This window comes from Arabidopsis lyrata (genome assembly GCF_000004255.2).
Source record: "Arabidopsis lyrata subsp. lyrata unplaced genomic scaffold ARALYscaffold_6, whole genome shotgun sequence".
NCBI classification, from domain to species: Eukaryota; Viridiplantae; Streptophyta; class Magnoliopsida; order Brassicales; family Brassicaceae; genus Arabidopsis; species Arabidopsis lyrata.
In genome coordinates, this window is record NW_003302550.1 from 21914012 (window position 1) to 21941497 (window position 27486).

Sequence of the window (27486 nt, forward strand, 5' to 3'; positions counted from 1 at the left end):
TCAAGCTTCTTAGCCACAGGGTTCGCTCTTCTCTTGTTCCACCAAGTAAAGGAGCAGCCTCTGTAATTCAAATCCATCAAAGAAGCAGCCAGCATTGAGTCACTGAACTCTCTCATAGCTCTGTCCATATTCATATTTGTCCGAGTAGAGTGATCTGCTGGATTCAGAATCTGATTGAAATCACCTAAAACCGCCCAAGGTTTTCCGACAAGACTGGGATCTGCAGCTTGACTGACAATCTCTCCCCACAGAGAGCTCCTCACAGCAGCTACATTTGAAGCATAAACAAAAGAGACGACAATTGTCGCAGAACTTCCTGGAAGCTCAACCTCACAAGTAATCATTTGAAGGGATTTGAAAAGGATTACCACCTTCACGCTTGGGTGCCAAAGGATCCAAATTTTTCCTAATTCAGAGAAAAAGTAGTTATTATCAAAAAGCCAGCCGGGCAGAAGGGCATTCACAAACTTTGCTACCTTTGCCTGCTTGACATGAGTCTCGATAAGACTCCCAAAAAGAGGTTTATTCTTATAACACCACCTCTTGAACCCGCTACGATGCGATTGCTTATTAAATCCGCGGACGTTCCAACAAAAAATGTCTCTATACATAGACATTAATGGAGTTTGGGGCCATTGCCCCTGGAGTTTCTCCGATTTCTCTTTGAAACAACTTCCAAGTACTCGTGTTCTTCTTCAGAGGTACATACATCCTCAGAAATCTCTCCTTCTTCACTTGACGAGGTATCAGAGGAGTCTGGCTCAGCCTCAGAAACCTTCCCTTTATCTGTATCTGAATCCTCAACCAGCACTCTCTTTCCTGCAGCCTTACTAGACTCACCTACAAGAGGGACTGAATGGCTAGCAATAGGAACCACAGTCTCAGCTTCTGGAATTGCTTTAGCTACATAGGCCTTGTTCTTGGTAGGTGATTGTTGCACTGCTGTTACCCTCTGTGTCTGCAGTGGAGCCACAACATGAACCTGATTTTCAACTTCCACCTGAGCAGTAACCTTTGCCTTACCTTTCATAGAAGATGGCTTTCTCGCACCATTTCCTTTGATTCGAGGACACTTCTCCGCAGCATGACTAGTAGACTTACAGCTCTTGCATAACACTGGGGCTGTTCGACATCTCTTCAAGCTGTGTCCAACTTCCTTGCAATGCGAACAGATTGGAGGCATCCATGGGCTAGATACCAGGATTCTCTTTATTTCGCCTGTATCGAATTGCACGTTTATAGCCTCAGGCAAAGGCTTCCTAGGGTCAATTAAAGTAAAGACTTTGGCGACTTCCAGATTGGTTTTATTTGCAGTTGAAGGATGAAGGAATTTGGGATCTCCAACCAAACCAGCAATGCGCTCGAGACCATCCTCGTTAAAGAACTGCAAAGGGACGTCTCTCAACTCCAACCAGATTGGTGCTGAGGTTAATTCAGGCTTGACTGGAACGACGCCTGGCTCCCAATGCGCAACAAACAATGTCTGGCCTTCCACTTGCCACAAACGCTGGTTCAGAACTCTAAGGCGAGTCTGGGCGTTGGGAATTCGAAAAAGGAAAGCATTCCCCTCTAATTTTGAGACAGAGATATCCTTGAAACGAGGGCTCCAAATACCATTTACGATCGTATGAATCAGAGCTTGCGGTGGTGGGTCGGCATAGAATTGACCGATAATGAAAGACTCCCAAGCCTTTAGATTTTTCTCTATTACAGAGTTTGGGATTTTGACACAAGACTCTCCCGAAGGTAGAACGAAAGCTTTACCCTTTTTGGAGAGGTTCTTTGAAGGCCCTTTAAAGAGACCCAGCCATGGATCAATTTTTGGAGCAGGCGTGGTGATTTTGGTCGCCACTGGGTTTGAGGCTTCAACAGCCGACTTGGATTGAGCAGATTCACCGTCAATCGAAGTATTCAATGGGTCGGAATCAGATTGATTCGGAGCCACATTCACGGAGATTTTTTGACCTAAGTCCGGAGCACCGGCGGCTGGAATCTCGATAATGGCTGAGCAAGTCACTGGGACGGCTGAGGCATTTTGAACTTGGATCTGTGGTTGAGGCGACCCTGGAGGCGAGAAAGATGAAGCCTCAGGCAAAGACTTCATTTTCCCTTCCAGATCTACCAACACAGTGGATTCTGTTGCAATAACGGCTGAGCTCTTCACATTGGAAGGAACTGAGGCGATTTCGGGAGAGATCGGAGCGATAGGCGACCTTGGAAGCGACTGCCTGTTACTGTTAACATCTGACTTCGAGGTTGAAGACGCCGGAGAGATTAAGACGGATTGGGGATTCTTCCCAGGCGGCTTCTTCTTTGGTTTCGAGGTTTTCCCCATGAGAGGAGGGAGAGGATTCCGACGCCGTGAGAGACGCCGGAGGTGGGAAGAGAACGACGGCAATTTCGCCCTTTTTAGAGAGAGAAAAGAAGAGAGAGAAGAGAGTGAAGAAGTTTGAGTTGGTGATCTTGTTTTCGGATCAGATAACCTTAGCACGGGTGTTGCAACAAGTGGATTCTTCAACTTCAACACAATACCAAACTTCTCCTCAAGCTTCAACACAATACCAAACTTCTCTCCTTCCCCAATTTTCCAATCAAAAGAATGCAAAAACGTCGCGAGATTGTAAAGAACAATTATATCTGCCATGGCCATCCCGTACAAATTCTCCGGCCAGATCCAAACGGGAAATAACTATAGTCATTACCACTAAAGTCACAACTTTTATCAAGAAACCTATCCGGATTAAACTCCAATAAATTCTCCCATACATTCGGATTTCTATGAATGGGAGGTTTCCGACGATAGGAAGACCCCGAGGTCCCGGCGGTAACGGAGGAAACCACCTTTTGGATTTGGCGTAAAGCCAGATATACCAAAATATAGAGGGTCCGACGATCGCAGCTATATAACATAGTCGAAGTGGTCGCTGTGACTTTGGTTCGTAAAGAAACTGAACAATTCTCTCATTGTTTCTTGTTTATTTAGAAACTGGAAACAAAAGTTTTTTTCTTTCCTTTTTTATCAAATTTCGACATGAACCAGAGACTATATAGATGCTTGGTTCCGATATGACCACTAGTATAGTTTTATTAGGTTTTTGGTCAATGGTACTACTCAATATTTACTTACTAGAAAGCTGCCCGATGCGTTGGTTATATATTTAATATTAATTCTGAATACTAATGAAATTTGTATTAAAATAATACGTTCGATTATTAATATAGTTTTTTGAAATTTGTTTTTTAAAATATTAACTTTTATGTGCCTTTTCGAAGTACTTTTGTGAATTGCTAAAAAATAAATTCTGCTCTTCTTTATTCAAGATGGTATGACATAAATATATACCACTACTTTTTCTTAATTTACATAAAATATTTTACTGTGGAAATATATATCATACCTCATCGTACCGTCTTTTGTTTGTTGATTCATGATCCTTGGATCGGAAAAACAGTCAAAATCAACTCCAACTATTTCTATGCGGGTTTTTTCATCCCAAACTCTGACCTCCTGCACTTATCAACCCGAACTCATACAATTTTCAAAAAACAAACCTAAACTATCTAACCGTTATCCAATTTCAACACAGTTTTTTTTTTTTTTTTTGTATTTGTTAATGTCGATTAGAATTGTTAAGTCGTAATTATCTGTTCTTTTGTATCTGAATCATTCATTTTATTCAATTGGCTAAAGGTTAAATAATTCAGGTTTGTTAAATTATTTAATAACAGGTATATGTTAAAATTGGCTAACGATTACATAGTTCAGGTTTTTTATTTGAAATTTATTCAGATACAAAAGAACAGATAATTGGCCGTTTTCCCTCGTTGGATCTCATCAGAAGGTAGATCTTCCTGATCTCATGACTTTCCCTCGACAATAAGCTTTAGATATTATATCCATATAATCCATAATTAAATTAGGAGATCAAAGGTAAAACATAATCATATTTATTATTTTTTTGCTAAATTTTATCTATATATGTTAAAAATTAAAGAAAATTTTAAATAATATGTGATAATGATTAAATTTAATAAAATAGCAAGATGGTCCAAATGAGCACAAACATATTTTATATAGTTAATATGGGTTTTTCACATCTCTCTCTCGCTTCCGACTCAGCACAGCTAGTCAAAGCTTTAAAATCAGAGCTTCAACACAAGGAGCTTCATGGGATTCTTTTCGATATCCTGAATTTATCTTCTACCTTTGATGTTATTTTTTTTAGTTTCATTCCCCGTTTGCATAACTCAGATGCCGATTCATTGTCAAAACAGTCTCTGGTTTCTCTTGTAATGGGTCTGGCTCAAACCTAAGTTAAATTTAATCAGCCTATGCACAAAAAACAAATATATATGTTACACTTAATTATAATCATATTTAATTTAGAAAAATGACTTCAGATGATATAATAAAAATTTTATCTTTGAAAGTTTATATCAAAAAAAATTAGTTCAGTTTTGATATATATATTCAATTCTTTGAAAAACAAAATGCCATTTTATAAACTTTGTATATATATATATATATATATATATATATATATATATATATATAGGTCATAAGAGTACAAAAATTTAATAAATATAATGTAACACCGTTTATCTAAATACTTTAATGGCATGTTAGGTTTTAACTGAATTAGTCAATTATGATATTCTATGCAATTACCCTTAGCAAACATAATTCTTTTCAAAAATCCCATGAGGATAGATTAAAAGAAAATCTTTGGTGGAACTTTTTAAATTTTTTGGTTGAATTTCATTGGGTTGGTTTTATGGAAACTTTGATAAAAATAAATACAAATGTTATATTCTTTCATATGATCTTTATTTCTTACTTAATTTGTATGATTGACTAAAAAAAAATTGAATTCAAAACATAATCAAGTCAAATGTTATACAATATTAAAAATAAAATAAAAACTATTTACTCAAGCTATATGAAACTCAAACGTCGATCCCTCTCAAACGTTGAGTAATTATGTAAAAGAAATAAAGAATGGCATAAACTATCAAATAAAGAATGACTCATGATCCCATGAGTTTTACGTATTCAAGAACAAAATCATCTTGAAACAGCTTTACGTATTCATAAATTTGAAAACAAACTCTTAACTTTTTGATAAGTGATGTTGAGAATAATGACATAAATGGTTTTTCAATTTATATCATAACTTTTTTAACAAACTTATGGTTTTCAAATTTATGAATACATATAGATCATAAGAGTAAAAATTTAATAAATATAATGTAATGCCATTTATCTAAATACTTAAATTTATAATTACAGTTTAACTGACCATAATAATAGATATAAATTTTCTCAATGTATGTATATAAATCTTATTGGTGAGTTGAAAAATAGAGAAACAATTAAAAATAAAACTTTAAAAAAATAAAACACTTTTATGTAGAACTAATGGTGTTGGTGAACCTAACTTGAACACCATATGAAATCACAAACCTAACTTGAACACCAAATGAGAAAACTTTTGTAGATATTTTTACTATGTGGACGATAGCCTGAAATAAAGAGAAAACAACTAAAAGTCAATAAAAAATAAAAGAATGGACTGAAAAAAGCAAAAACTCTACAATAGTTTTTTTAGCTTCACATGTGGGTATGATATAGAAGTAGATTAATTGGAGTCAATATTTAGAGTATTAATTTACACTCTAAAATTAATTAGATTTAATGTTTTGAATTAATTGGAGTTATTGTGGTTATCTGTTAGCCTAATGCATCAATTTAGAGCACTTTGACGTTACATATGTTTTAATAAGTTCATCTTATTAATTTATCGATTTATGTCATATTTTACATTGGTCCTAACTCGGAACCGAAAGAATTTATTAATTTAGAGAAGTGTTAATTTATAGAGTATTAATTTATAGAGGTTTTACTGTATGGGATGACATATTAAATTTAATAATTCGTGTAAATTATATTATACTATATAAATACATTAAATGTATTGTGTAATAAAAATTGTAAATAAATACTCCAACTTGGAGTTGTAAAATGTGAGAATAAACTGGTGTTATAAATGTTTGGGTTTTTTTAAGTTAAATTGGAAAGAAAAAAAAAAAGAGACAAATTAGAAAAGATTAGAAATGTATATTATGGAGATATGAAAATATTATGTAAGATAGAAAAATGAGGAAAACAATTAAATTTAAAAATAGATGCCAAATGTACTAATATTATGAGAAGTTTTTAAAATGTACTAATATTTTGTGTAAATGTATTGTGTAATAAAAATTGTAAATAAATACTCCAACTTGGAGTTGTAAAATGTGAGAATAAAGTGGTGTTATAATTTTTTTTTAAAGATTAGAAATGTATATTATGGAGATATGAAAATATTATGTAAGATAGAAAAATGAGGAAAACAATTAAATTTAAAAATAGATGCCAAATGTACTAATATTATGAGAAGTTTTAAAAATGTACTAATATTTTGTGAAGTTAAAATTTAACTGATCCATAATTTTGAATCAGATGAATAAGTGGTGATTAAGTAGAGAATAATTTTGGCAAAACAAATTAGACACAAATTTCAATTTAAATACATGTCAAATGTATCAATAGGATAAGAGAAATATCTTTTTGGAATTAAATTGTAGGTACAAACTTTCAAAACTAAGGATTTTAAATAAATTAAAACAAACGGATGTGCCTTTAGTCAAGTGGTTAACTCCACTTGACTCCGCCTTCTCCACCGGAGTTCGACTCCAGTAAGTCGCGTTACCCCGCGTAGTAGGGATTGGCTATGGATCGGACCTTGTCGATCCAAAGATGTCAAAAAAAAAAAAAAAAAATTAAAACAAACATTAATGAAATGAAAGAGGACACATGTCACCAAAAGAGAGTGCCAAATGTCGCAATGGTAGGAAAAGTTAGAAGAAACCCATCTGGGACTTTGGTGGTCTGAAAGGGGTGGTTTGGAGGTGTTTGGAACAGTCACAGTCTTGTATATGGGCTTTAAGGCTGATGGTTTCACAAGGATTTGCTTTATGGAGCAACTTGATTAATACCTGGGGGAGTTTTGAGTTGAGGGTTGTGAGGGAAACAAATGGATTGGATTATAGGAGAATTTCAATTCAAGCTAGGGGTTGTGATGAACCGAAATCGGATAATGGTACACTAACTGCTACATGGTTAGCAGATTCTTATGGGGAGGGTATTGGTCGAAGCACTCAGTCTTATGTTCACGTGGATTATGTTGGATTTAATAAAGCTGTAAACTATATGGAGAAGTGGAAATCACAAGATAATTATATTTACAAAAAGACTATACTCGTTAGAATTCGAGGAGCATTTAACAATTGTTTTTCCGGTGATAGAAGTGGGAGGTCCTTGATTACTCTTCCATGGACTATTGTGGGTAGGCGGAATTTTTCTAAGAGGTATGATGTTGGTCGTTTGTCTTTAGAGTTTGAGTGTATGGAGTGGAGCTTCAGTGGTTGTAACAAACGGTTTTACTACGGTTGGATTTCCGGTTTTTCATGGTTGGATGTGGATGTTATAAAGGTAAAAATATCTAGAGTCAATTGTGATTGGGTTTTTCTAAAGACTAATCAAGGGAGTGCATGCCATAACTCGACGCACCATGGTACGGTGAAGGGTTTCACAGGTGGATGCAACCCACCTAAACCAAAGGTTGATAAATGAAAGTTTTAAGCTGGAATTGTCAAGGTCTCGGAAATAAGGCAACTATCGGGTATCTTCGGGATTGTGGAAACAACATCGGCCAGATTTTTTGTTTCTTTCTGAAACAAAGCAATCTTCTTTATTTATGGAAAAATTTGTTGGTCATTTTGGTTATAAAATTTTTAAAACGGTTGATCCTATCGGTTGTAGTGGTGGTTTAGCTCTTGGTCTAGTGTATCGATGGATCAAAAGAAGAGAGAATTCAAAGACTTAAGAAGAGAAGAACTTCTCTGTTTTATTAATAATCCAAAAGCTGCTGAAAACCTTAGAAGAATAGAAGTTTATACTACTCCAAAACATTAGGAAAAAACCCTTGTGGTCAAAGCTTGAACACCAAGCAAAACCAAAACCGACTCTAATTAAAACCCAAGACAATTCACGAAAGCCCAAAAGTAAGAATAGAAACAATAAGTAAAACTTAATAAAAGAAGAGTATAGATGACGCTGCATATAGTTACTTGGCAAAAGAAAATTGATCTCATTTTTGCTTAGACAACTGACGTAGAGAAGAGATCACAAAACATTATTTCTTTTTATGTCTAGATTTTTCTGTATGAGGAGGTTTTGATCAAATTTCAATGAAAATACCGTTATAAAACAATCACAAACTGATTTATTTCTTTAGAAATTGCAGCAAAAATAAAACCTTGTTCAATTTGTGTTTAAAATGCATCAAGCCATGTCTTCTTTTGAGCTTTCCAAAACCGATTAAGCAACCACACAGAATCTGCTGCCGTGGAGTTCCCATCTTGGTTCCTATTCCAGCTGAAGTAAGCATGAGTTCTGTTTTTAATCTCTAGCAACCCGTGCCCAAAGCTAGCTTCTCGAAAAGCGGAGTATTTGGGTTGTGGCTGCATCATGCTACAATATAGAAAAATCCAGTCACATATAAATGCACAGAAAGTGTAGAGTTGTATATCAGTAACAGAGTTAGTTACAGAGTCGGTTACAAGTAAGTTATAGATTGCAGAATATGGTAAACTTACTCGGTAACCAAGCCTTCCGAGTTTCCTCCATCCCCGATTGTGATGTATACAGGAGCTGACTCATCCGGTATTGGCTCACACAGTCCATTGACAATGTTGTAAGCAATGTTAGAAACACGTTCCTACATCATTACTTTAGGATCACTTGAGGGACAAGGGAGGAGTAGATATATATCAATTTGAATATTTGATTTGGGGACGAGTAAATTAACTTACCGATCTCTCATAGGCATGAACATGACCTGCAAACACAACATCAACCTTGTATTTGACAAACCACTGTTCGTACATGACTCTCAATGTTTCACCTTCCATGTAATGATGCACATAGCTATGGTAAAACGGGCAATGTACTAAGACGATAAGCCATGGCGTCTCTGTTCGATTCACTCCTTGTAACTCTTTTTCCAGCCATTTGTATTGAGGTGTGTATTTCCCTAATCAATAATATGCAAAATTAAGTAACAAGCTACTAAATAGTTCTTTATTTATAAAGCAATTCTTCTCTTTAATTCATTACCATAAGAAGAATAGCATGACATAACAATAATATAAGCTGACGCCCTTTTGATGGAATACCACAATGGAGAGATACTTCCTGATGCCTTATATGGCGTATGATACCGATTCTTAAATGGCTTGAATGGTTCTGTTTCACCCTATTAAACAACAAACTCTTCAAGTTAAATTAACCAAGAAGTAAAAAGAGAAAGAATGGTAGAATTCAAGTCTTACAATGTCAGGAACGAAGTCGATTTCGTGGTTGCCAGCAGTCCATATCCAAGGTTGATAAGCAACACTTCTCTCAACGAACCTTCCCCAAGTATCCCATCTATTGTTGTCATGGTTAGGGTATCGATCCGCGTAAGACAAGTCTCCCACAAACAGAACCGCCTGTCCTTTTCCCGGATTCATCTCATAATGGCTTAACGTACTATTTGAGTCATAAGTTTGTCCTAGATCCCCTGGAACGTAACAGAAAATCACACATTGGAAAGTTTGAGACATTAATCAAATGTCTAAGGTTTTATATGAAATTTAAAGAAAATATTTAATATACCAATTAATCCAAATGTGTAAGGTACGTCAGGGCCTGGTTCAGGCGGAGTGAAGAACCAGAACCGTCTGGACCACTTGCCACTCCCAATTTCGTAGTAATATTTCGTATCAAACTGCACACGACCATGTAATGAATGAATAAGAAAGAATAAAAGAACCGTAACTAAATTACAAACACAAAAGTTGTTAAAAGTGTGTTTAATATAAACATATAGGATCCGAACCGAAACAAACCGATCTAAAAACCGAATTATATTTTAATATGGTTTAAATGGATTTCTTTTTCTTATCCAAGAAAAGAAACGGAATCTGAATCCAAACCCAACCGAAATACTTGATCGAGAACCAAACTATATTTTAGTATAATTTCAATGTATTCATTTTTCTATATCCAAGAAACTGAATTTAAATCCTATCTAAATCCGAAGTTTCATTTTCTAAATTAAGGATATATTCAACTATAAACAGAAACCATAACCATATCCATCCATAAAAGATTAAATTAACCAAAAAATCCAAAGAAATAAAACGCTAAACCAAACCGAAATCCGGATCGAAAACCGCTTTAAACTTATAAGACTTACTTCCAAATCATCGATGAGGCAATGGTGGATGTAACCGGAAGTGTAATTAAAGAACCGGTAGGTGTTAACGGTTCCTTCTTCTTGCTTCTTCGATTTCTCATTCTCAAACCAATAATGAACAGTATTTGAACCAGGCTTAACCGGAGTCACCCAAGAAATGATCACTCCGTTACCTTCATGATTCCCTTGCGTTACATGAACTTGTTGTGGTGAATTAGGACCAGGAGGAAGTGCAAAGACATCGCTGTCTAATGGCATGTCATCTGGTAAATCACTTGCTCTGACATATTCACTGGTGATTCCTCCATGGCATAACTCAACAAGAACACATAGCAAGAAGATTATGAAGGAAACTCGTTTGCTTGTGAGGTCAGATCTTGAACTCATCTTCAAGGTTAATTTTTCTGAATCCGAGACGAAGAACGTGCTTTAGATTTTTTTTCTCTTTGGGAAATTAAACAGCTTGTCTAGTAGCCTGACATGGACATTGTTGACTTTTTGAGTTTTCCAACAAGAATCGTAAGTGGATATTCCAAATTTTTATTTCATATTTTTAATTCCTTAGAAATTATAGGACAGATATATTTTTGGGCAACCAAAAAAAAAAAAAAAAGAACTTTCTACTAAATCTAGGATCTCATATAATCACTACAAAAAGATTTACCAAAACACTTTGACCAATAGACGAATTCCCTGGTTTTTAAAAATATATATACTATAAATATACTAGATATGGATCCGTGCGTTGCACGGGTTACCGATCGAAATTATTATTTTTAATTTTTATTTTTGTAAGCTTAACTAAAATTATATAAAAATATGTTTTAATTTTTAAAAATATAGTATTTTAATTATTTTTTATATATATAAGCGTTGAATTAGCTAATCTTTTTGGGTACATCTTGCAAAAATAGTAAAAACTGCGATAAAGTGGAACATAGATAAAAACACTTGTATATTTCCTTGATATTTTGTATGAGTCTGAACATTAGAAGAAATGAAACATTTGTGTTTTATGTTCTATAGAAAGATAATGTTGATATCAAAAAATTATTGATCGCGATTGGAACACACTCAAATCCAATCCCTCTACATGTCATGTCAATTTCCGATGACTTTTTCCATTCCCAAAAATCACACTTCAGCAGCCAAACCCTAACATTGTAGCCCTCCTTATCTGGCATCAATCTAGTGTGTTCCATATCATCTTATAAGTGTTTTCTTGAGAGAAATTCTTGACAGATGCTACATATCATCTTATAGCATGGATATGGGCAACTAATACATGCTATAAGTGTGTTCCATATCATATTTTTGCATTCTATCTGGTAATCCTATGGCTCTAGTTCTAGTTCTAGCTTGATTAAGTAGGACATCATCAGATAAGAAATTATAGACAATAATTTTGGAGGAATTGGTACCACCAAAAAAAAAAAAAAAAAATCAAGAGGAAAAGGATTAACTCCTCGAATTTTGTTGTGCTTTTAGGACTTAAAACTTAAAAATTTAAGAAAACTCTTATAAAAATCACTTTTTTAGGGTTTGAACTTATAAAAATTTTCTTTATTTATACCTTATTAGTTATTATTACTCGAGAACTTGTTTTAACTTTCCAATTCTTATTTAGATTTGGATTGTACAAAAGAAAAAAAAAATATAGGTGATAAAGCATAACGAAATCATTTTAAGTTTCTAGTCCTCATAATTTTAGATATTGTTTTTAAGATTATTGAAAGTAATAATCGACAATAAATTTCTATATAAAATAAAATATATATTTTTATCTTTTTGGAATTAAATTGTAGGTACAAACTTTCAAAACTAAGGATTTTAAATAAATTAAAACAAACATTAATGAAATGAAAGAGGACACATGTCACCAAAAGAGAGTGCCAAATGTCGCAATGGTAGGAAAAGTTAGAAGAAAACCTTCTCATATTATATAAGATTGTATTATGTGGTATTTGAACTAGTAATTATTGCACATGAAAACATGTGTATGATTATGTACAAATTAAGTTTTTTACTTTCTAGATTAAGAGACTATTTGGAACTTCTAGTAGTAGGATGCTCATACCACACTTTATTTTACTGTTGCTCACTTATTATAATACTCTCTGTTTTTTTATAAGTGATGTTTTAAGTTTTTAATTTTCTTAAATAGATGATGTTTTCAATTTTCAATACAAAATTAATTATTTTGTTATTAGTTTTGACGATTTATAAGTTGTAGGTTTTTTTATTGGTTGATTAGATAATAAATGATGTTTTAGTATAGAAATAAACAAAAATTAAATAATTTTTTAATGTATGTGCATTTTTCTAAAACTTCACTTATAAATACCGGAGAAAATATATAATATTTAATTTATATTAGTAATTACAGCACATGAAAAGATATGTTACATTAGTGCGAATTAAAATTTATATTAAGAGACTATTTGAAACTCCTAGGAGTGGGTGCCATAACACTTAGTATTTTAAAAATTGTCCACCTCTTCAATTATTATCGAATGAATACTTCATTCTTAATTATCCAATATCAAAATGTTACTTGCTCCACTAAAATAAGAATTTATACAAACAATCAATCAGAAAACTTTAATCAATAACAAAAAATCAAAGGACGAAGAAGTAAATGTCTTCTCCTTACAAAACCCGTAATACATCAATTTGACATAGCAACACAATCCAAAACAAAACAAAAAAAAAAAGTAAATCCAAAGAGCAACAAAACTAAGATTGGGATAGGAATTGCAATGAATGGTTTGTTGATGTTAAGAACAAGACCAAACTTTTCAAGAAACCTCTCAGGCTTAAACTCATTCGGATCCTCCCAATTCTTAGGATCTCTATGAATCACTCAAACATTAATGAATATCTTTGAATCTTTCGGAACATCATATTACCAGGATAATGGTACAACTAACATTACAACAATCCACACAATTTTAAATTTATTCATGTGACGACATTAGACACCGTCACATTGTACCACTTCTATTTATACATACATATACCGTCACATTTTACCACTTCTATTCATACATACATATAGATATAAGTCCACATAAACAAAAAGCAATTTTTTTCCTCCTTATACTTATTATAAACTTAAAGATCAAAGATTTGGATCCGAGAACCTTAGCACGGGTGTTGCAACAAGTGGATTCTTCAACTTCAACACAATCCCAAACTTCTCCTCGAGCTCCACTTTCTCTCCTTCCCCAATTTTCCAATCAAAAGAATTCAAAAGCGTTGCAAGATTGTAAAGAACCACTCTCTCTGCCATGGCCATTCCCGCACAAATTCTCCGGCCAGATCCAAATGGGAAATAGCTATAGTCATTACCACTAAAGTCATAATTATACTTTATCAAGAAATCTATCAGGATTATACTCCAATGGATTTTTCCATACGTTCGGATTTCTATGAATGGCCCATACATTGATGAATACTTTCGAATCTTTAGGGATTGTGTAGCCGCCTATAACCGTGGTTTCGGATGGGCGGCGAGGAACTAGAAGAGGAAGAGTAGGGTGAAGCCTTAGACCAAGCACATAGGTGATATTACTTGAGTATCAGTAGCCCAATAATTATTTTTTAATAGACCAAAACATCTATTTGGGCTTGATACGTATCAGTGCAATGATATCTTTGATACTGAGTATCAGGTGATGTGGCAGCATAATATTGGTCACCGAAAACGCGTTTTGGCAGAAAAAAAAAAAATTCATTTCTTTCTCTCTTCTCTTCTTACTGCGATTCGCGAGAAAACCTCTCCTTTCGTTCTCTTCTACAATCCGCCATGGGTAGGTATCCGAGCTCTCTCTTTCTCTCTTCATCGCTCTATGTTTCTTCTTTCTCTCTCGATTTCTAGATTGTGCGCTTACTGCTTTTGTTAGTCGATCGGATCTTTTCTTCTATTTTGGTTGAATCTCTTCGGCTTACTTTGTACCTTCGATTATGAAGCTGATGGATTTTTTGCTCTGGTAGTTAATCTTAAATCGGAAGGAGGATATCAGCTTTTGGATTAGAAATCGGATTAGGGTTTAGCTGATTTGTTGGTTTTAATTGGCTTGTGTAGAAGTGACCTAGACATTTCTCTTGGGAATTCGTGTGAATTTAACTCTCAGGTAGTGAGGGATTGTGTATTTAGTAGAATTCTTTGCTAAATTTCGCATGTTGTTGGTATGTTTCGATTTGCTTCTCCCACGTGTGCTTTTCTGCTCCTTATGAATGATGATTTTGATTTTAGTGGTAAATTTTCGTTCTCTAGGAAAAATTAGTTCGTGGACTGACTTGGATTCTGAAGATGAGGTCTTGCGGATGGATTCAGAAACTACATTGAAGCAAGAAGTAGCTTGGGCTACTCATTTCTCCTTACATGTGCTTGTTAATCTATGGATTTAACTCACCTGGTTGTCTCTTTGTTTTCTTTGCTGCAAACTGATATGTTCTTGCAGTTTTAGATTGCTATGGTTTGAGGAGAAATTCTCTTGTAATGTCTGTTATATTAATATCTTGCAGGCATGTCTTCTCCCCACTCTAGTTTATCTAACTTTGCTGGTAAATCCACAATTGGAGGACAGATTCTTTATCTTAGCGGTCAGGTGGATGACAACTTTATGACATCTCTTGCCTCCGTCATATAGCTCGACTTGTTTTTGAGCTTTGAAATGGTACGTATACTGCCTTTAATTTCAACCTCACTTCTATTTTTTTTATTCATTGATCTTTTTGTTATTATGATGATCACAATTCCAAAGTCTACTTATTTGTTTATGCATTTTCTTCAAAATTCTCCTAAAATAAAAGTTGTTAGAAATCGTTGTTTCACGGCCATGGTTTTATGGCCCTCTCTAGTAACTATCATCTACAAATCCGATCTACTAACCAAAAAAACTCAAATGGTTTGCTCAAAACTTTGTACATCGTGTGAAAATGCAGGATCTTGGGTGATATCTTCATGGGACCATATCACACTGTGTTCGATTACGGGAAAGCAAGAGTTGGATTCGCCAAAACTGCTTAAACATGATCACTTCTTTAATACCCTTTTTTATATGATGTTTGTGAATGTGTATTTAGACAAAATCTTAAAATGGTTTGTAATAACTTAAACATAATGCTATCCTAGAATGGTATCATCTTAATACAGATTTTTATTTGGTTTCAGAGCTGTTTGTTTTGCTTTAACTTACAGAGTACTAAGATCATATTGAGTCCAGGGATTTAGTTCTCTCACGATCAATGTATTTCACTAATCACTTAGCCTTTGCCAAAGCCAGTGTCATTGACCTCGCTCTCAGGGTCAGGAAAATTCCCATGAAAAAACAAAAGAAGAATGTTGAGATTGCGAACAAGTTTAAATTGAGTAACAACAAGATGAATGTAAGCATTTTAATGCTGTTTTGAATTTTACATTGGATTGTAATATTACATTTTGTAATCTTATGTTTTTATAAATTTATTTTTCGATTTTGTAAAAAAAAAATTTTATTTAATGATACCAATACCAGTCTCACCACTGGAAACAGATTTATTATCAGTATCATAAAAAGTCTCAAATAATAAACAAACATTAAAATTAATACTAAAAAATTGTTAATGATACTTGATAAGTATCAACTATGTGCATGCTCTTAGGGTTTCCTTCATAATGGAGAGAATGTATGGAAGTTAAGTGATATGTGTTTCTTCTACGATGTTATTTTTACCCACAACTTTGTCGAGCTCTTGTTGAGCTTTCTTCATGATCTCCGGTTTGTTTATAAGCTCTGCCATTGCGAACTCTATTGTGTTCAAAGATGTGTCTGTACCACCAAGCACCATGTCCTAATCATCAAGAAACATATAAATTAACAATATCCCTACTACAAAAATTGCGTTACAACAAACTTTGAGGCACTCAATTCTTTTTCTTTTTCCTTGTAATCGAATCACTAAAACCCACATATAATTTTGAAGTATTTCTAGTAACATAAAAATAAAATAAAATAAAATATATGCTTTACGATTTTGTCATCCGTGTTTGAAAATAGAAAGGTCAAAATTTTAAAAATCTTGCGGACGCTTGTATCAAGAAACAATTACCATAAGGAAGGCCTTGACATGGTTCATGGACATGTTTTCATCTTCTTCCTTAGCATTCAACAAAACCATCAAAAAATCTACGCCGTTCCCTTTACTTCCCTTATCCATTCTAACCCGTTGATTTATAATCCGGTCGAACATCAGGTCCATCCTCTGAGCCGATCCACGCACACGCTTAGCCAAACCCTGAAGATCAAACCGGCTCAAAACCGGAAAAAAATCAGAGACATTCGGCTTTCCGACAACATCAATTATCGTAATCAGTTCCAAGAACTCAGCTCCAACACTATCTCTCTCCTCTCCATCCGCAACCGTAGCTCCCCACAACATCTGAGTGATCACCACATTTAATATCGTGACAAATATTTGTTCTCCAACGTTAACGGCAGACCCGGCCCGAGCCCGGTCTGCCAAATATCGGACTGTTCGCTTGGTCTCCTGGCGGCGAAGTAAATTGAAAGAATTTGAATCCAACGTGGCGTTGCTTAACATTTTGTTAATGCAGATTTTTCTCAGCATTCGCCATTCTGTTCCGTACGGTGACCAGACAATGTCTACGCCACCGTACGTGCTGAGCGAACCTACGACGGGAACGTCGTGGTTCGCAAAGATGACGTCATTGGTTCTTAGAATCTCGCGTGTGGCTTCAGAAGAGGTTATTACGATGGTTAGTTTCGCCCCGAGCCATAGTTTGAGAACGGGTCCGTGTTTTTGAGCTAGACTGTGAAAGTAGGTGTGAAGCTCCGGGTGGAGGAATGGGAGGTTTCCGACGACGGGTAGACCCCGAGGTCCCGGCGGTATCGGTGGAAACAGCCGTTTGGATTTGGTGTAAACCCATATATACCAAAAAACAGAGGATATGACTATTGTAGCTAAAACAATGTTGAAGTGGCCATTACGATTTTGGATCGTAACGAAAGTGAAAATTTCTGTCATTGCTTCTTGTTTATTTAGAAACACAAGAATCAATTTGGAAAATTTGTTTCTATTAATTGTTGCAAGGTTTTTCTCTTTGTATCAAATTTTGACATGAAGGAGAGACTATATAGATGCTAGGTTCTAAGCTGATCAATTATATAATTTTATTTTGTTATCAAGGATTATAAATTTTTTCATATTAAATCTGATAATTTGTCAACGGTATACCTCATTATTTACTTATAATATATTATCTTTGTATGACTAACTATTGCAGATGATAACATGTGTATGATTAGTTTGTTTGATAATCAAATGTGGCTAAATCTTGGAGTTTTAACCTTAGAAGAACGAATTAAAGTCTTTAAATTAAGACCTTAATTCAAACTCCTAGCAGTGGAGTGCCATAACACACTTTATAAAAAATTTGTTCAAGGATTATCAAATGAATATTTCATTTTCAATTATGTAATGTCAAAATGTTATATACTGCTCCACAATAACACGATTATATAATCAGTACTATATAATATTGTTATTGTGGAGCAGAATTTAACAAGATTATAACAATATCAAGTTTTTCGACATGAAACTCGCATTTGCTTAGAAGTAAATAGAAAACCAACATGTTAAGAATCTAAACAAAAAAGTAGAAATATTAAAGACACGCCAAAATAGTTAATCAAGAACACAGTTTTGGAAGTTTGAACTCATGAATATAATCACAGATTCTGCTTATTTTTTCTTTCTTTTTGGCTTTCATGTAATTAAGAGGAAACAATCTCAATTCTTCTGTATCACTCATATGATCTCAGAAAGCAAAAACTACTCTTCCCTTCGTGTCTCAAAAAGTCTTTTTGAATCTAATTATCTCTACTTTTCCTCAGGATTCACTTGCTGTCTGGACCGGCGTGCACAATCCTGGAAACTCTTAACAAAACCGCTACATTTCAATGGGTCACCGATATTCTCCTTGTAGCATTTCATCCACGCTTCATGATATGACGAACAGGGCATTGGTTTAGGTTCCGGGATCTTGAACTCTTTCTCTCTCAGATCCTTGGCTCTCTCTGTCACTTCATGAACAATGTTCTTCTCTTGTAACTCCAGCTTCTCAAGAACCTTCTCACTCTCTTTCACAACGGATTTTATCGATTCCAGCTCCGTGCTTGCCGCTGCTTGTGGTGGTATCGGGAAGAAAAATGGTGGCTGCATCGGTAATTCAGCCGCTGGATTAGGTTTCTCTGCATCTAGGCGTGTTTTCGCTTGATCTGCTTTGCTCTGTGGTGAGACTTTGGGTTTGGTTTTCTTTGCCCTCCTCTTCGGTTGTTCGTTACCTTCAGCTAGCTGATTGATCAGCTTATTACTGATCTGAATCGAGAAATCGCCCATATTGCCGAGTTTGAAAAACCTGGAAGACGAAATCCACATCAAGAAATACATCCACAACTTAGTAAACAACAATATATCCTCAAGATCTAATGCGAGTACAATGTAAAAAAGCACAAAATATTTGACAACAAAGCATCCCCATGTCAATAGTTTCAAGAAAGCTTCCTCACATCAATATTCAACGAGTCACAATAGATTTTGAAATTCTCTGCTTCTAGTATTTTCAAGATCTTCAATTCGACGAATCAAAACTTAGAAACCGAAAGCAAACAGATATCTAATCTAACGCTAGCATCTTGTCTTAGCATGTAGCAACACAAAGTGACTTTTTTCCTATAGTAGTTGATTACTTAAAGCTATTTTTACATCATTTCTACTTCTGTGTCGCACTGTCGCTTTCAAAAAAGATTCATCCGAGGTACTTAAACGATAAAGTGGTAAACGATTATCGCATTCACCACAAGAACAAACACACTTCCAATTCAAGAGTGCCAAGAACTACACACAACCGAAACTATAAGAACTCTAAATGCTAAGCCTGTAATGAGTCTATAAATGGTTCAAAAAGCTGATGAATCAGACGAGCCAATACAGAAAATGTTCCTAAATGCATGTTACAAAATTTGTTGAACTACTTAATCTAGATTCGAAGATCTTAAGCGTGAAGGTAAGTAAGATGAAATTACTTCCATGAAAATGCTTCAGATTCAACATTGACCACATCGATCCATACAAAAATCGAACGAGTAATTCTTCGAAATCGATATAGAAAAATTCTTCAGAACAAGGAAATTTAAAAACCCTAGAATCTAACACCAAGCAACAAAAAATCGACGCGAGAAAAACGAAATTCAACATTGGAGAAAGAAGATTACGATAGTGAAGAGAATCAATACCTGGTAGGAGAAGATCAAAGAAGGAATCTGTGAACGACGATTCTCTCTTCGCCAGGAAAAACTTGTTACAGCTGCAAAAAAAAAATGGAGAAGACGAGAAAGATACTGCGACGCTCTCCTTCCCAAAGGGTATGGGCTTAGTTGTATGACAAAAATACTATCTTTAGCCCAAAGTTTCTTATTGGGCTTATAAGGCCTTTATTACATTTCTGTACATATAAACAATAGTTTATTGGGCTACCTTATTTTTCATCTAGTGTTTTTAATTTTTTTATAAAATAATTATTTAACAGTTTTTTCATGCATTACATAATAATTTTTTTTGTGCATTACATAAATTTGAACACAGCATAATTACTCGTTTTTTTTTTTTTGGTAAAAGGTAGCATAATTACTCGTTCATTGGCCATAATTATATCAGACTAATCACACATGTTTTACAATATTATTAAAAATGAACTCATTTGATAAAAGTCATTTATAGCTAAACTTATACAAGTCACCCATGAAGTGGGAAATAATAGAACATAAATTTGATCTAATTATGTATACGTACGTGTCAAATAGGTGTTCGTCGTTATTATTTTTCCGTATAGAGAACGTGCAAAGATATATTACTATAAGATAGCTTATTTGTTAATTAGTAACACGTGTATAAACGTAAGACTATACGTACCAAAATGCTTACTTACTTTTTACGGTATTGTCCACGGAAACGCCTAATCTCCGACAATTTCAATAACCTTTGACGATGTTAGACTTCGAACACTATTTTTTATATTGTTTTCATTGAAAACCTTTTACGATAATAAGTTTTTTTTTTTTTTTTTTTTTTTAAAACCAGGAAGTTCTGGACCAAAGTCTGTAATCCCTCCAACCCAAAACCACAGCATGTAATATAAGTTTCGTTCCAAGCGTCACTCGAACCGGCAACCACTAAACTTCGCCTAGACATAGAGCCGGCCAGGAGTACAAGCCACCCAAGCTGGTGCTTGCGGCCCCAATATATTTATATACTAAATCGGCCCCATTTTTCCGTGAAAATCCTTTAGTTCAGCTGGAAACATATTAGCCACACAAAGATTTGGTTGCAGGTTCGATCCCCAGCAAAAGAGATTTTTTTTTCCCTTTTTTTCAAAGGGAATATCAGCCAAAAAAAAAAATTTGCTTGTGGCCACCAAAACTTTAGGGACGGCTCTGCCTAGACAATAAGTTTTTTCCATCAGTAGCAAGTATCTTTTGTATGTTATTGTGTGTTCATTATTCAGTTAATTTTAGGATTAACTGTTTAACGGTAAATATGTTCTCTTATATTCACGATAATGTATTCCTTTCCTAAGAATTAGGATTCACACAAAATTAAATTTACCATTTATTCAATGGCTTACACTAAGTCTGAAGCACATTACTGTAATTTTAATAATATGCATATATACCTTCCTATCTAATACAGTAAGTACTACATTTGTTTCATCAAAACATATTCTAATCGCATTTAAACTTTAATTTTGGTGTTGAAAAACTAATGGTCGTACGCGTGTACATTCGCAGGTATGTATTGTATCCTATCATTTCACATTAGTTCCAAAGTCATTTTCAGTTTTCACCAACCAATTAATCTAGGTTTTCCAACACTCCATCAGTTTTCGTGAAATGATATTAAACAACTATATATAAGAACCTTAACTAGCCTATCAAAAAAAGAACCTTAACTATGATTTACTTTTGACAAAAACATATTTTAGCTAACTGTTTTTCTTCACCAAAATGATTGATTACCTTTAATATACTATACATTGCTCTAGAAAGAAATATATCTATCGACATTAAAAATTCTATGAAATATATATACACGATTTCTAGTTTATCCACCAAAATATTTTAATCATCTCACACCATTTGTTTATTCACGCGTCACGCGTGTTATGTATAAATATGTTATACTTTTGATTATTTTATACGTGAAAATGAACCATGCATATATATCATTGGTAGGTATACTGTATACATATTATATTGATTCTCATAAGAAAGGTACAAACTTCATTTCTTAGAAATTGTTGAAATTTCCCCATCACACATACCATCTATTTTATGAACATGTGATGCGTATATCTTAGTCGTATATTCGGGTATAGTTAATTTATGCCAAAAGTCTATATAATTTATGAACCTAAGCCTATATAGTGTATGCAAAAGTCTGGCTAATACTCACCATCTTTAAGTATTAATATTGTATTTCGTTTACTTTATAGTCTATGACTCTATACATTTTATCTGACGAAAGAACTTTTTTTGTTTTGATCAGGATCGATCGGACCAAAGATTAGAGATGATTTTTGAAAATAAATTCCTAACAAAACATATAGCGTCATTTATATTTGTATATATATAAATTCCTATACTCTTTGGTTTCACTTCTCACCTTAGTGTGGTCAACTGATGATATACATTTATACAGTAAAACCTCTATAAATTAATAATGTTGGGACTAGCAAATTTTATTAATTTAGAGAGGTATTAATTTATCGATAAATTAATAATTATTAATTTATAGAGAGATTATACTAATTTTGTAATTTCTTAAAAACATTTCTATCTAAAAATAATTTTTTTCTTTATAAGTAAAATCTTTTAAAAACTAATTACAAGTAGAGAAGCAATTATTAAGTTTAAAAAAACAACACAAACTTTTTCGAATAATAGAGTCATATTTTATTAAATGTTTTTATATATAATATTTTAAATATATATCATAGTAATTAAAATATGACATATATATATATATATATATATATATATATTTATATCATATATATATATTGATAAGTTTATATAATTATCAATTTATGATATCGATGTGACCATATGTTTATATGAGATTTTCAAAAAAATTATTATCTTATTAGTTTATCGATTTATGTCATATTTTACATTGGTCCCAACTCGGGACCGGAAAAATTTATTAATTTAGAGAAGTTATTAATTTATAGAGTATTAATTTATAGAAGTTTTACTGTATTTGTATATACGTAACGTAAATTGAAAAATATACCAATTAAAAATTACAAAAAAAAAGGTTGTGGTGGAGGATGTGAGGAGTTATTGGGGTTTATATATACGTGGGTGAGCTAAGGTGCTTAGGTTTTTGACATAAATCTTCTAATTTGGTATATACTTTCTACTTTCAAAAAATTTAAGATCGCATATCTCTCTCAAGTTAATATAACAATTATAAATACACTCAAATATTAATTAATGGGGAGGCAGCCTTGTTGTGACAAGCTCCTGGTGAAGAAGGGGCCGTGGACGGCGGAAGAAGACAAGAAACTGATAAACTTTATATTGAGCAACGGCCATTGTTGCTGGAGGGCTTTGCCGAAGTTGGCCGGTCTCCGTCGCTGCGGGAAGAGCTGCCGTCTACGGTGGACCAATTATCTCCGACCTGACTTGAAAAGAGGTCTTCTCTCCGATGCCGAGGAACAGCTTGTCATCGACCTTCATGCTCTTCTCGGAAACAGGTTTGAGCTAGTTTTAACCATTTTCTTTTATGTGTAATTGATCATCTGTCATGTATTCTTATTATATACTTTCTCTGTCCTATTTTATAAGATGTTTTGTGTAAAAATACAAAGATTAAGAAATAATTAATGTTTATTTTTTATAGGAATTCAGCCAATAAAAAAAAACTGTAGAATTTAATTGATCATAACATACTAAATAAACATAAATTATGTATAGAAATCAGGAAAAATCTTGTAAAATGGAACAAGTAAAAAAATGCTAAAACATCCTATAATTTGCGACAGAGAGAGTATGTATTAACCACACCGTCTTTATTAATAATCTATTTTTTTTTCTTTCTAAAACATGTATTACAGATATGAATCCAAATATCGACGCAGCGAAGATATTATCAAAAATAGCGAGGCTATATATGCCAAATCTATATATATATAATGGGAGAGTTATCTCTCCATCTAGAGTGTCCACATCATCATCCAAGTCATCCTATTTTAATTTTGTGTGGACTCCACATATTTTATTTATTAAAACAAAAAACACTAAAACTATAATTAATTCACACATTTTGTAATTTAAATTATTATATTTTATTAAACAAAAATAATAATTTACAATAGAATAAATTACATATTAAAAAAACGAAAAAAATAAATTTATAACACAAAATATGAAATTTTTGAATAGAGATTAGATAAACATAAAATATAATAATTGTATTTTAACATATAACGAGTAAATATTTCTAAATGACTAGAGATATGAAAAAAAAACTTATCATATATTTTAATGATAAAACAATCATTTTTAAGAGTTATAATTATTTTGTAGAATAAAGAAAAATAAGACTTAAAATATATTAAATTTAAAGGTAAAAAGTAATTCATTTCTGAAAAATATACATTTAAAATTAAAAAAAATAGATAATTTTTTTTAATGTTAAAGTATCAATTCACGATACTGATTAAAAAAAAAAGTTGAGTACATATTATTATTTATATTAATAAAATTTTCTATATTATAAGTCTTTTATAAATTAAAAAAGTGGTGGGTTTTAAGAAAAAAAATCAAATGAATACCTAAAAAACTAAAAACTAAATATTAATTAGTGTTTATGAAATTTTAACATAGATCAAAAAGTTTAAGGTGATTTGAAATAAAACAAAAACTATCCTAAACATCACAAATAAAAATAATAATAATCCAATCGAATACGAAACTGTGTAATAATAATATTTGTGAATGCTATTTGGAAATTAGAATAGTATTTGCCATATTTGCCATATTTTTTAATCAATCAATTAAACATTCCATAAAAAAAAAGAAGAATAGTTCTGGTAAATTGAAGAGTTTTAATTAGAAGTAAAAATAAAAGATTAAAAATATATTTTAAAATTTGAATGATTTATATGAATTCGTAAGTTACGTTACGAAAATCAACATTAAGAATACTCTATAAAATCATAGTATACTTCAAATTATATATGTGAATTTATTTTTTGCATTTTTCAAACGGTCAAGATAAATTGCAAAATTTGATGTTGAAATCAGATGTTTGTGAATATGAATGAGTCCTTGTATGAAATTTGTAGTCTTTTTTTTTTTCCGTCAAACACCATTTTATTAAGTAATCGGACGGAGACTTTCTTCTAGAGAGAGCCAATCCGGAGCCGATGTGCTTACATGGGAGAATAGGGAACCTCGTGCTCTTGCCTTTTTTGCGAGGCAATCCGCACGGACATTGTTACAACGAGGAATAAATCTAATAGAGAAAGAGGGGAAAGAAAGCTTCAAAAGCTTAAAATATTGCAATTCTACTGCTAAAGTAGGCCAATCAGAAGGGTTATTCAAAATGGTAATTAGCTCAGAGCAGTCAGTGGCGAAGTCAAAACTCGTCTTCAAATCTGAGATGAGGCATTCCATCGCCCAAATAAGTGTTTCGAATTCGGCTTGCAGAGGCGATAGTCCCCGACGAGAACTTTTCAATCCCAGCAAGATAGGGGTTTCATTATCCATAACAATCCACCCGTGCCCACTGAGAGTATCCGTGACATGCCAAGAAGCATCAATTTGGCATTCAGATGGAGCGTCTCCTGTGAATGTAAGATCAAGAGGGATCCTCACTAATTCAACGAGGGGTTCCTCCTTAGTATTTGCCGCCTTCCAATCTTTCGCCTCTTGAAAGGCATGATCTAGCGTATTTTGAGGAGATTCTCGAATATTTTCGAAAATCAAGCTATTTCGAGCCTTCCATATATACCAAAGTATCTATGGGAAAAAATGTCCAATTTCCTCTCCATTCATCATCCCTTTTGCTCTCCAGAACAAAAAGTCCAAATTTGCGAAAAGGGACTGACTAGGGAATGATGGGATCGGCGACAGAGCCCAAGTTTGAAGCGCTGGTGGACATTCAAAAAGGAGGTGATTGATTGTTTCTTCCTCAGCGCTACATCTTGGGCAGTGCTTCTCCTTACCGATGTATGAAATTTGTAGTCTATAAAGCAATTTTACATGCACCAAACATTGTCAAAGAAACTATATGAAAAATATCTCCCGAGATTTTTGAATGTTCACTTTAATAAAAAGATCATGTAACTTATAAAAAAAATATGAGTATTGAAAAATATGACTGAAAAAATATATGATCTATCTTGAGAACTAAATCATAGTCGAGTATATTATATGTGAACCAATATATGGTGAAAAGAGAGTAGATGTCAGGAGTCGACGAATGAATCATAGAAGATAACAAGAAAAATTGTAGTAAAAAGTGTGAAAAAATATTTACTACTACGGAAGATAATGAAAATGAGTAAAGTAGATTTTTCAAAAATTCACATTGATAAAAAATTTAAACTAAAATCCCGCGCAACGCGCGGATACATAATCTAGTTTCCCCAATTACCATATCATATGCATGCTGTTAATTAGGCTTGTATTTAATTTACCAAAAAAATGGTTAATCTTCTACATATCACATGATAGTCATCATTATAGTCATATGATCCGAGGTTAAATAATGTTCACATATGTTTATATAATTTTTTTTTTACTTTAGTCGGTTTTAATATGTTACTTAGTGAAACACAAAAAAAAAAAAAAAAAAACCTATAACATAAGATAATGTTCGGATCATATGATTGAAGAGTTTCATAAGAAAACGATATATATCTTATTTCAGTTTCCATTCTTTGAACTAAAGTCTTCTATATTTTTTGTTTTAAAAAGTTGTGCATTTTATTTCAAATTTGAAATTAACTTCGAGACAAAGTAACGTTCCTCGCTTCCAAATAGAATATAGCTTATATATTGTCAATTTTCGTGTGTTATATTCCAAGACGCAAGACTTTGACATCTCTACCAACACCTTAAACCATTATTTTTTCCAAGGAAAACATATTCAGTGTAACTTAACATATTTCTAAAAATTCTTTTGTGTATAGATGGTCCAAGATCGCTGCAAGATTACCAGGAAGAACTGACAACGAAATAAAAAATCATTGGAATACTCATATCAAGAAGAAGCTCCTTAAGATGGAAATCGATCCTTCAACCCATCAACCTTTAAACAAAGTATCTACCGACAAAAAGTTTGTCGATAGATTAACTTCATCGAAAGCCGGAAATGTAAAGAGAAGTGATAGTAAAAGCAAAGAGATCGATGGGACAACGACAAATACAATAGATGAAACTAGCACGATCACTCATAAAAATAGTTCAAAAGATGATTATGAATTACTTGGTGATATTATTCATAACTATGAAGATTTATTTAATATTCTATGGACCAACGATGAACCTCCTCTAGTCGATGATGCATCATGGAGTAATAATAACGTCGGTATTGGTGGAACAGCTGCAGTCTCAGCCTCAGACAAGAACAACATTGCTGCCGGTGAAGACTTCCCGGCACAGTCATTAGAAGAACAGAACGGCGAAAGTTGGATGTTTTTGAATTATTGCCAAGACTTTTGTGTTCAAGATTTTGGGCTCGAGTGTTACAATGGTTTTGGTCAAAGCTCCATGGAGACAGGTCACAAGGACTAGAATTTGCAAGGATACATGGCATATACACACATGTACTAGGTATATATGTATATATCTATACGCATCATAGTATTATGAAATAATGTAAGAAAAATCATGTAAAGCAGTAAAGAAGCACCATGGTTTTTACAAATTAGGGTAACAGATAAAGTGTCACTAGGAGTTATAGTTAAGTCGGAGTTATCGACTTATTTCCTTTTCTTTTACGTCTGTTTTCTGCATTTATTTTAAATAATAATTATTTCAACCCAACAGGGCTTTTTTTCCTGGAT

The 27486-nt window shown here is 33.3% G+C and overlaps 4 protein-coding genes and 1 long non-coding RNA gene across 6 annotated transcripts; 2 read left to right on the forward strand and 3 right to left on the reverse strand.

The window, feature by feature from the left end:
• Positions 1-8172: 8172 nt before the first annotated feature.
• On the reverse strand, positions 8173-10896 carry LOC9308721 (fe(3+)-Zn(2+) purple acid phosphatase 12). The gene is made up of 7 exons (XM_021022017.1): positions 10344-10896; positions 9761-9872; positions 9436-9665; positions 9221-9359; positions 8917-9137; positions 8701-8822; positions 8173-8575 (listed from the first exon to the last, which is right to left on the reverse strand). Exons 1-7 carry the CDS (start codon positions 10728-10730, stop codon positions 8377-8379), a joined length of 1410 nt encoding a protein of 469 aa, XP_020877676.1. The 5' UTR covers positions 10731-10896; the 3' UTR covers positions 8173-8376.
• Positions 10897-12605: 1709 nt separating this feature from the next.
• LOC9308722 (cytochrome P450 93A2) lies at positions 12606-17375 on the reverse strand. The gene is given in 4 exon segments (XM_002874720.2): positions 12606-13710; positions 13712-13889; positions 15976-16181; positions 16440-17375. Coding segments are annotated over 4 exon segments (1566 nt in total). The 3' UTR covers positions 12606-13464.
• On the forward strand, positions 14069-15521 carry LOC9310833. 2 transcript variants are annotated; one of them, XR_002331262.1, is made up of 4 exons: positions 14069-14155; positions 14623-14764; positions 14874-15025; positions 15294-15521. It is a non-coding gene; the product is annotated as an uncharacterized LOC9310833 (long non-coding RNA). The 2 variants fall into 2 exon arrangements; XR_002331263.1 differs by lacking the exon at positions 14623-14764 and having other exon boundaries at positions 14070-14155.
• A 613-nt stretch (positions 17376-17988) lies between the features above and the next one.
• On the reverse strand, positions 17989-19756 carry LOC9310834. Its single transcript, XM_021022077.1, has 2 exons — positions 19646-19756; positions 17989-18768 (listed from the first exon to the last, which is right to left on the reverse strand). Exon 2 carries the CDS (start codon positions 18747-18749, stop codon positions 18231-18233), a length of 519 nt encoding a protein of 172 aa, XP_020877736.1. The 5' UTR covers positions 18750-18768; positions 19646-19756; the 3' UTR covers positions 17989-18230.
• A 2963-nt stretch (positions 19757-22719) lies between these two features.
• Positions 22720-27454, forward strand: LOC9310835 (protein ODORANT1). The gene is made up of 2 exons (XM_002872607.2): positions 22720-23166; positions 26611-27454. Exons 1-2 carry the CDS (start codon positions 22904-22906, stop codon positions 27212-27214), a joined length of 867 nt encoding a protein of 288 aa, XP_002872653.1. The 5' UTR covers positions 22720-22903; the 3' UTR covers positions 27215-27454.
• Positions 27455-27486: the final 32 nt, after the last annotated feature.

Coding starts and splice junctions, on each gene's coding strand:
- LOC9308721 (XM_021022017.1), bottom strand. CDS start 10,730: ATGAGTTCAAGATCTGACCTCACAAGCAAACGAGTTTCCTTCATAATC. Junction 9,666..9,760: donor TTACACATTTGGATTAATTG/GTATATTAAATA, acceptor GTTACGTTCCAG/GGGATCTAGGACAAACTTAT. Junction 8,823..8,916: donor TTCATGCCTATGAGAGATCG/GTAAGTTAATTT, acceptor GTAATGATGTAG/GAACGTGTTTCTAACATTGC.
- LOC9310834 (XM_021022077.1), bottom strand. CDS start 18,749: ATGGGCGATTTCTCGATTCAGATCAGTAATAAGCTGATCAATCAGCTA.
- LOC9310835 (XM_002872607.2), top strand. CDS start 22,904: ATGGGGAGGCAGCCTTGTTGTGACAAGCTCCTGGTGAAGAAGGGGCCG. Junction 23,167..26,610: donor CATGCTCTTCTCGGAAACAG/GTTTGAGCTAGT, acceptor TTTTGTGTATAG/ATGGTCCAAGATCGCTGCAA.